Source organism: Monomorium pharaonis, chromosome 9 (genome assembly GCF_013373865.1).
Source record: "Monomorium pharaonis isolate MP-MQ-018 chromosome 9, ASM1337386v2, whole genome shotgun sequence".
In the NCBI taxonomy this organism is placed as follows: Eukaryota; Metazoa; Arthropoda; class Insecta; order Hymenoptera; family Formicidae; genus Monomorium; species Monomorium pharaonis.
In genome coordinates, this window is record NC_050475.1 from 21,585,114 (window position 1) to 21,595,488 (window position 10,375).

General features: G+C 35.8%; 1 protein-coding gene across 3 annotated transcripts; it reads left to right on the forward strand.

Moving 5' to 3' along the window:
* The first annotated feature begins 371 nt into the window (after positions 1 to 371).
* On the forward strand, positions 372 to 8,556 carry LOC105834595 (major facilitator superfamily domain-containing protein 6). Of its 3 annotated transcripts, XM_012677212.3 has the most exons (12): positions 374 to 1,047; positions 1,947 to 2,200; positions 2,300 to 2,511; positions 2,746 to 3,087; positions 3,208 to 3,329; positions 3,403 to 3,628; positions 3,871 to 4,005; positions 4,180 to 4,449; positions 4,607 to 4,865; positions 5,182 to 5,475; positions 6,001 to 6,113; positions 6,391 to 8,556. In XM_012677212.3, the coding sequence occupies exons 1-12, from the start codon at positions 641 to 643 to the stop codon at positions 6,499 to 6,501; spliced, it is 2,745 nt and encodes a 914-aa protein (XP_012532666.1). In that variant the 5' UTR covers positions 374 to 640; the 3' UTR covers positions 6,502 to 8,556. The 3 variants fall into 3 exon arrangements, with proteins under 3 accessions (XP_012532667.1, XP_012532665.1, XP_012532666.1); XM_012677213.3 differs by having other exon boundaries at positions 372 to 1,047; positions 1,947 to 2,511; positions 6,001 to 6,066; XM_012677211.3 differs by having other exon boundaries at positions 373 to 1,047; positions 1,947 to 2,511.
* Positions 8,557 to 10,375: the final 1,819 nt, after the last annotated feature.

Sequence of the window (10,375 nt, forward strand, 5' to 3'; positions counted from 1 at the left end):
AACTACAATGGTTGTGGCTATATCAAAGAGTCGCAACAATTGATGATTTTTCTCGCCAAGCATTTTCACCAAAGATTAGTTCGAGTTGATCTGTCTTAAAATGTAAATTTTATCTGGTCCGAAAGTTTGATCCGTCGTAAATCGATTTTATCCCCAATCAGATAAAATCTGATAGCTTCCGTTTCTCTGCTCTTCAAAGGAAGGAAAGAAAGGGATGAGACAGATTGTAGAACAACGAAACTGGAATAAAGGCAAAAATAGTATCTGCCGAAAGAGACTGGCGATGTCGATATGGCATTGAGGCAATATCATGTCGGCAGGGGTAGCAAGAGGGTAAAAGTTACGCCGGCGCAGTAGCATGTTTATTGATTTTGGAAGCAAAGCTGCTTCCCATACAGTCCCGACATCGATTCAACCGCGAAGGAGTACCGAGCACTGGTTTGACAGGTTCGATATAATCGGAGAGTCCAATCCACGGAGACTCGACGAAAAGGGTGGAACGACTGCTCGATCAAACGGGTGAACGGGTCCCGCGGCACGTCCTGTCGCAAAACGCGAATGTAACGGGAGGTCGCGCGTTCCATCCATCCGGTGGCTGGAAAAATACGCTCCGTGGGACGAAGGCGAGCTCGTAATAATCATGCAGAACTATGGACACGAGGATTACGACTACGGCGTGTCGAGCGACGCTCAACCACCGTCGGGTAGAGCTCTCCCCCAGATGCCGGGCGTCGCTAGGCCGCTGGTGGACCCGCAGGCCGAGGGTGAGGTCGATCCTAGCATGTACCCCCAGCCAAAAGAGGCTACGCACAAGATTCGCGGTAAGAGCGATATTCTGGAGTACCTCTTCGGCACTGTCGACCAGGAGCTTCTCACCGTGAAGACCTTCTACTTTTTCTTCTACTCGGCCTTCGGCTCCCTTTTCCCGCTTATGGGGGTGTACTTCAAACAGATGGGCATGAACGCGGGTCAGTGCGGCCTTCTCATCGGTCTTAGGCCGTTCATCGAGTTCCTGAGCGCTCCCTTCTGGGGGTCCTTGGCCGACAGGTGAGGTCGATATTTTTCTTTTCCAAGTATATGTGTACATTAGCCTAACGTACCGAAAGATAGTCATTGTAATACTATGGTTTGGTATGGCAAAGATAATATAGTTACGATATATATAATAGTATACAGCGAAGATTATTTTGTGATAACACTACTTGATAAAATAAATGCAAGCTATGAAAGCTGTCTTATCAGGTTATTTCATTTTTTTTTAATTTAAAATCAAATCATGTTTATCACGCGTGATCTTTGCCCGACAGTGATTTGCTCGATACGCAAAAGACGTGTATATACCTATTGGTCTTATATACTTTCTTATTATGCAACAAAGAGAAAAGTCTATTAAAATAATTAAAAAAACAGAAAGAGAATACAATCTGTTTTTATTTAAAAAAAAAAACGTACAATTCTAAAACGAATGTTCTGCAATCTCGAGAATAATTTCATTTTTAATATCTTATTCAAGATAAAGAAATTTTGTTTAAACGATAACTGAAGCTTATCTCTCCTGCGATATAAAATGTGTTTTTAATAACGTTATTGTAATTTTTAATGAAATCAGCAGCATCTATTTAAAATTAAAACAAATTTTTATAATTGTATAACGAATTAAAAAATACAGCAAAATTCCAATTTCAAAGGAACATAGGAAAAATAATCGTAGGATATAGGTCTTCTCTCCAATAGTAAACAAAAATTTATCAAATCCGTTAGTTTTTGCTCACCGAACAAATATTCTTATCACTCAGCTGTTCGAAATGTAATGAGGACAGGGACACGCGAAAAAGCTGAAGCTGTAAGCAGCGAGCGATTTCGTCTTTTTGAGAATATAATATACACTCGAAGATAAAAAAAGACAGAAACAATAAGTGAACCTTTACATTTTTATTTGTTCATAGATGGCAAAAAGGCAAACTTATGCTTATGGCTTCCCTTTCTTGCTGGATCATTTTCACTTTGCCATTGGGCTTCATTCAGCCCCCACCCACCTCTTGCATGGCCGGGAATGAAACTTCGTACTACCTAGAGGCATCCAATAAAGAGCAGAGAATTGTAAAAAGATCGACCGACCTAGACGAACTGTATTACCCTGAGAACAAAGAGGAGTATCTGGAGATCGCGTCCAATGTTGTCTTCGAAAGATTACGACGAAGTACGGACGATAACGAGATATTCGATTATATGAAGAAACCGAAATCGAAGGAATTTAGTGCATTCGAATCTTACAATATTGAGAACAATGATGTTACAGATTTCGATAATGGTGGTTCTGTCGCGTACGATTTGAAAAACAACAGGGTCAGAAGACAAACGTCCGTCACGGATAAAAGTGATGTCGGAGAACTTAAATACAAGTCACTGTCCGAAAGCGATGACGATGCAGATACGAGGGGGATTGATCTGGAAACGTTGCAAAAGAAAAATCGTCCAGCTGACGTATTGGAATACAAACGCTTTATGAACGTAATACTTTGTTTTTTAAGTACGATAAAATTTATGTAAAAGAGAATTATATTGTACATATATTCTATCATTAAAAAAATCTGTCGTGCATTACAAATTTTGCTTGAAAAGTTACGATTGATTTAATTGTATAATTTAAAATTTAAATATTTTCCAACGCATGTGCGTGTTCTTCGTTAATAATTAACTGTATGTAATAAAATTACATACATTTATAAGATGTTTTGTTTGTAGAATGAACAGGTGACCGATCGAACAGTCCCGAAGAAGGCTTACGTTCGTCCTAAAACGCGCGTAAAGCCACCACCAGAGAAGATAATGGTAAAACGAGAGGCGGAGGGAAAACGAATGTTCTTAGAAGACGATGAGATTGACAAACTCGATGACGAGGAAGAAAATGAAAGAAATGAGGATATGCCATTGGTGAGGAATCGCAGGAGTTTAAGATCGTGTCACGGCCCCTTCGGGTCTAATCAATTATCACCTCTGTCAGTTACCTGCGCCACGAATTATAACGACAAAGAGAACAAGGACTGGGTGAAGCCGCTTTTCAGCTCCATAGTCTATAGATTGTCGGTATGTTGCAAATTAAAAATAATAATTGCCTGCAGAATAAAATCAAGACATATAATTAATTAGTGCAGCAAGGAAAAAATCTGCATAATAATTTAACATGTTGATTAAATGTTATTTTAGGATATTCAAAAAACATTCTTCCTTTTGCTGTTGTTGGTGGTAGTCGGTGAATTTTTTTCGGCACCTGCCATAACATTAGCCGATTCAGCCGTTATTACTTTACTTGGTGAAGACGCCGATAGGTAACGTGTAGCAAATATATCGTTGAAGAATAGTGTAATATAAAATTAAATTAAAATCCATTTTAATTGTCAGATATGGTCATCAACGTATGTTTGGAAGTCTAGGATGGGGTTTGGCTATGTTCTTTGTTGGAATCGCTCTCGATCACAGCACCGCGTTTCCAGATCATCCTTGTAGGCCTGACGAGAGAGAGAAAAATTACACGATTTGTTTCGCAATATTTAGCGTTTTGATGGGCGCCGCGCTGATAACAGCGACTCAAATTAATTTCAAGTATGACGTTGCTCCTGCTGAGCCCGTAAGTCCATTTTAATATCTACATTTAAAATGTTCCTTAAAAATTTTGTAAAAAGTTATCAATAGGATTGAAACATCTTTTCCAGAAATATTTCTCATTTAATAGGCTTTATAAAACTTTCTTTTTTTTTCTTTTTTAATAAAAAATCTCGAACGAATAATTGCTACAGAGAGAAAGACATTTTCTTCAAATTCAATTTTCTTCGTGGAGTTTGTTCTTCATTAATCATATTTCATATGTAGGAGGTAGTAAAACCTCCGGCCGAGCCAACGCGGGAAGAGCAACTTCAAAGTCAGTTATCCCAGCAGCTTAATCTACCTGGGCTCCAGGATTCTTCCGCCCCTGATCCTAGACCTCCTCCGCCTCCCGAAGGAAAGGTCTGTATCTATTTTTTTGATCTATTATTATATAAATAGAAAGCACTTATCACGTGCAACATTTATTAATCAGTGAAGTGAAACGCAAGGATGATGAAAATAGATCGTTTATATGCTATTAGGTAAAGAAATCTTATAAATTATCACAAGCACTCTAACACTTTCTGATTTTAGACCAAGATGTTCGCTCAAACGATGAAGGAAATACCGGAGTGGGTAACGGTGCTAAAGCAATTCAAAGATGTAAAATGCGCGTCGTTCCTCTTCGTCGCGTGGTTCATGGGTTTTGGTATCGGATTAATCTTCACCTTCCTATTTTGGCATCTTCAAGATTACGGCGGCTCGCCGACTCTTTTCGGTGTTGCGTCTGTGATTAATCACATTTCTGAGATCTTCGCGTATTTCTTCAGCTTCAAACTTATCCGACAGATCGGGCATGTTAAGGTAAACAAATTTTTGAGATTAATCGCTTCAATATATTAATAAACTGTATTGGAACTATGCATTGAATGCATGATTTTTTCTTTTTATTTTTCAAAGTTAATTATTAACTCTCTGATTTTCCATTCTCCATTAATAATTATAACACTGTGTATTTTAGGTATTGTGTATGGGTCTTGGCGGAAATGTACTCCGATTCCTCTACATTTCTTGGCTAAAGAATCCATGGTGGGTGTTACCCTTCGAATTCATTCAGGGTATCACACATGCGGCAGTATGGGCGGCATGCTGCAGCTACATCGCTCATAATACACCGCCACAATTGCGTTCGAGCGCGCAAGGTGTTCTTCAGGGACTTCATCACGGGCTTGGAAGAGGTTGCGGTGCAGTGATTGGTGGCATGTTCGTCGCAGCTTACGGTAAGTTTTTAATATTCAATATCTCAAGGAATAAGATAATATATATAGTTTCTCGCAAAGTGATTGACTTGAGACTCCAAAAAATATCGGATTTTTTACATGAAACATTTGCAAAATTACCTATATTTTTACTAAAATTTTACATTTACAAATCTACGATTTTTAAGAGTAAAAGAAATCCCTTAAAAATTCCAGATTTTCCTGACTTTTCCTGATAGAGAAAACACATCCTGATTACGCAATAATATTGTAATAATTTATGACAATGTATTCATTGGACAGCAGTCATTAAATGCCGATGTTCGATGGTTCGCAGGTACGACCGCGACTTTCCGAGCGTACGGTCTCATCTGCATCATCGTCCTAGCAGTCTTTGTGTTCATTAATTTCTACAGAAAGGATACCGGCTTCGTATCCGAGCTACCGCAGACGGAAGATCCGCATCAAGTGGCCGAGGCAACTCACCTGGCGCCACATGGTGTACCAAGTAACGCTATACCGCGAGCTCTCAGCTCTACTCGCTTGCACGAATTGGCTAATCAAGATGCCGGCTATGGGGCAACTTATCAGACCGCTGGTGGAAATCTCGCTGTACCCGGTGCTAACGGAGGTGAGGAACGATTTTATCACGAAGACAGGGATCTTTAACTGTGAGCGAGACAAACTAGCATCAACACCCCTAGATTATCACGTTGATAGAAAAATTTTAATAAAATTTGAATGAAATTTCAATAAATATGCAATGAAATTTTAATAACATGTCGATGAAAAAGCAATTTTTTACGTTTAATAAAAAGCAGATATTTTAGTGACAACTTAATGAAAATCTAACAAAATTTCAGTGAAAACTTATTAATACTATTTAATAAAAAAGTAATTTCATTTAGATTGTAATGAATTTTTTATGAAATTGCAACGAAAAGTCGAAGATACTCTATCAGAGATAAATTAATATTTTATTGAAATTGTAACGACTTTCTGATAAAATTATGATAAAATCAAAATGCAGATCAAAATGTTTTAAAATGAACAAAAAATTCAATAAAATGTCATAAAAATTTTATAAAAATTTTTTCCACCATGGTAATCCGCCTTTTTATCGTCTCGTCGTCTAATTTTTTTCACCAATTTACAGGCCCTGGCAACCCAACAAATCCATTCTTAAACGGCGGAGGTGGCGGCGAAGGTGGATATAATTACGGTATGACTGGCAAGGGAGAGGACGAGTATATTCGTAGGAACTTCCAGGTTCAGTAAAACCATTCTAATTAAAAAACGTCCGGCAAAGAGAGGACGTAATATTTCTCGACATAAAAAAAAAAATAAAAAAAAACCAAACAAACAAAATGAGACGAAAGAAGACGCTGTCGACTTTATTGCCTCGCATTTTCTACGAGAGGCTCACACACTCGCTGAACAAAGAAATCCTATCAATACTTTATCACGAGAACAAAATTAATATATTCCAAATGGTATTACGTTACTTAGAGAAAAATTGATGACATGTAACTTTCCTGTTTGATAGATCTACAGTGAAGTGGTGGGTAGAGAATTCGATGTCGTAAAACCGACTATCCAACTACACGCCCAACAACCATGCACCAATCCTTTTCATCAACACGACTACGACTGGTAACGACTTTCGATCTGTCGCGAGAATGCCCGCGGATTGTTTCCCCCCTACGACTACGACGTATTGAAATGTGAACGCTCGAGAAGACATTACTGAGCAAACGAAAATATAATTACAGATAGAGAGGTACGTATGTGTGCGTATATAAGTTTCCACGTGCAAAGCACATACAATACATACGTAAGATTAATGAGCTTTGCAAATCTTAACGAATAATTGTATTTAAACTTGAACTCTCTTTAACTTGAAGTCGACTTATCTCCGGTACGTCGTGGTAGGCCGTTTATCATAAGAGTTCCAATATTTTAAGAATTAAATATTAATGACGATCTTTTGTAATTGAAATGGTCGTTGGACGTGATGGGCTGCAAAAAAAATTCACTTCGAGTTTGACCAAAGCATGTTATCGTTCAGAATAGATGCGCCTTCCTACGTATATGTGCGTGCGTTGCACGTGGATACGCGATGCGCATATGTGCGTGCGTGCGAGCGTGCATGAACGCACGTGGACATGCGTATGGCTGCCTTTACGCCGCTGTCGTACAGTATGTATCAAGATATACGATGTGATAAAATATCTTGTGGACGAGCGGAAAAGGAGAAAAAGTGAACCAAAACACTTTTGATGCCTCCCCTTTTCTCTTCCCATTGAGATCTTACAACCTCATCGCCATCTTGTCTCCTCGCATTCCTCGGCTCTTTCCTGACTTGCTTGTCCTATGATCCATTATTCTTAGTATATTATTTGCTGCTTCCTTCTGACTCTTTGTAAACGGATGTTCACGAGTCTCTAGGGTATCAGGGAATTAGTGGTAAGACTAAATTCAATTAATCGAAAGTGCCTATCGAAAGTTTCCTGATGCCCTGTGCGTTACTTCTATTTTTGTCTTTAACGATTTTCTTATTTTACCTTTTTGTACGTGTTAAGAAGGAAAAGTAATCCTGTCTCGAACAAATGTCAAATTTATTAGATGTTTTGGATGTAAGATCACATTGAGAGCCGCGAATATTTATTTCTCAAGTATCCAAAATATCGTTCCATAATTAATGATAATACTAAAGGATATGTATCAGAAATGTTACAAATAGAAGTTAGTCCGTTGTTAATTTTCTTAGATCTCTATATCGCGTTTGAGTCCTCGAATTTTTAGGCGAACTTTTTAATTCAATGATTGATTGATCGCATTATACGTAAATACAACAGCAAAATTGCATTTGCTCGTAATACAATCAATCGATAAATTTAAAAACTTACCTTTTATAAAATTGCGTAAAATTGATTCTCATTTAAACTACGTTTTTTTTAAATGATGTTTGTACAAAACAGAAGCGAGTTAAAATATCTTTATGAAACACTATATATATTTATATGTTCATTATTGCGTTATAATTGTTTTACATTGTTATTTTACATAATCGTTTTATCATGTTATAAATTTATATAAATACTGATTGCGTTTCGTAGAAAGACATTTAAATAGCAATTGGTATTTGCACCACAGCAAAATAGCTGTATCGCACTCACTTTTAAAAAAGTTATTCAAGTGCACCTAAAATGATAGTCGTTAAGAAAATATACACGATTTAATGAAGTGTGAGATTTCATCTATACGAAACGCATCTAAATCGGTAGAGAAGAAAGAAAGAAAGCGAGAGTAAAAGAGATAAACTAAATAAAAAATTAATATACAAAAACTTGGGAGGCCTGCAAGGTTTGATATAAGTATTGTAATAGAATTCATCGATCTCATCAGTGATAATTAAAAAAAGAACGTGTAAGCTAAATTAAAGAGACAATTTGTGTCACCTGTAAATATTCTGCACACTCTTAGATATAGAATCTACTATTCACACTTGTTTTCCGTTTTCAAACAGATTGTTGATCGTTATTTACTATACACGTTACGACTATCCGGATTAACTCTTTCTATTAAATGAACTCTATTAAATACTTTTATTGTATACGTATAAGGTATATGTTGTGACAATTGTATAATACTGTTGAAAAAGGGAAACGAAAAAATTAGTAGTAAAAAAATATATATACATATAAAAAAATTGTAGCAGCACAATTCTATCTGCTATCAGGGAATACCAAATGAGAATCGCCTTCTTTGTCATGCGCGCTTCTACCGAAAAATTCGAGGCACAAAAGACAAATAGATATGCAATGTACATCTCTATTCCTTTAATCTGAATATTCCGAGAATAACTCTATGAAAGAATTATATACATATGCTGTATGAGCAGTATTTCGCAAACCGTACATTAATCGATAATAAGGTTTCAACTAACAAAGAAATGTCATTGACGATTTTACAATGACCATTTCTGAATTTGTTTGTTTTCCTGTTGAGAGACGAACGATTTGTCACTTTCTTGACAATTAAAGTACGATTTATGAAATACCGTAGGAATGTGTAATATCATAAGTGATATTTCTTGTATCGGTCATCATACACACATCGATGGATAACCAGATTATACAAAGACTGAAATAATAGAATGTCTTACGCACGTAGCGACCGATTCAAGAAGGCACTTTGGACGCGTGTGTCTGTGTATTTGTATTATAAATTATATATAGTCCCAACACTACATATATATATTTAAAATATATATATATATATACATATATATAAAATGTAATGTACGGTGAATATCCGATTGTGTACCTAAATATATCGTGTATGCTAGTAAGGACGTTACGCTGATTAGATTTGTATCAAGAATATAAAATCGAAGTACAGGTATCTCTCGACTTACAACTGACTTGTGAACTTTCAGATTTATGATCAGCTATTAATTAAAAATTAACTAATAAATTAACAAAGCTGCTAAAGCACTCGTTAACTAGTAATTCAAATTAAATATTAATTTTATATATAATACTAAGTATTATATTTAAAAGTTTTAAGTTATATTTAAGAGTTGTATGTATATTTAAAAAAATAGAATTTTTTAATTACTTGTTTTGAAGTTAATATCAGTGTTGAAGTTAAATATTAATTTTATAATAGCAAATATATTAAGAATTATAATCTTTAAAAAAATTGTTTTATAATTTCTTAAATAAAGATTAACAATCGGTTGTAATAAAATTATTATCTTGCATAACTAATGTTTTATTTATATGAAATATTAATTCTATTAGACTTACGTCATTTACGAAATCAATTTAAAATCTCGAGACGTAAGTAAAGGAATACCTGTATTAATTTGTTCTAACATACACTTTTGGACACTTTTATGGGATTGCTAGATTATATTATGGTTAAAGCGATCACGGAACTTTCACGACTCATTGATTATGTTACATGTTTAACACATGCTACGTTGTTGATAGTTAAATCATGTTAGTATCTCAGATATTTCCAGATTGGACTTTTGACTGGATCGATTTCAGTTGGAATAGTTGTAACTTATATTAAGTTGCGTTGTAACATAACTTCACGAGCGATCTCTTCGAATACATTGGATTGTTGTAGAAGTACTTAGGTGTATTAAGTACGGTTCGAATTTAACATTTCTCGAAGATCGAAGTGGTATCAGTTTTTACCCCAACTCATCTGAAGATATTAAACAATGCTGCCACCGCGGCGCGAATTATATTCATAGCGCACCAAACTAGATCTTCTAACACGTCTCTAACCGAACTCAGTTTAATGTCATCGTAAGAATCGTTTGTCGTGAGTGTAAGAGAAACAGAATATGTATAAAAAAAAGTTGTAATTATTATTGGACGAGGTCTATGTATTATCGTGTTCCTCCGACAAAACGTGCACTATTAGCTTTTTCTTGAGAACAAAAAAAAAAAAACAGCAGAATTCTTGAGAAAATGGTAAACGTAGAAAATAAAGATTTATATGTATAACGA

Coding starts and splice junctions, on each gene's coding strand:
- LOC105834595 (XM_012677211.3), top strand. CDS start 641: ATGCAGAACTATGGACACGAGGATTACGACTACGGCGTGTCGAGCGAC. Junction 3,088..3,207: donor CCATAGTCTATAGATTGTCG/GTATGTTGCAAA, acceptor ATGTTATTTTAG/GATATTCAAAAAACATTCTT. Junction 3,629..3,870: donor ACGTTGCTCCTGCTGAGCCC/GTAAGTCCATTT, acceptor TTTCATATGTAG/GAGGTAGTAAAACCTCCGGC.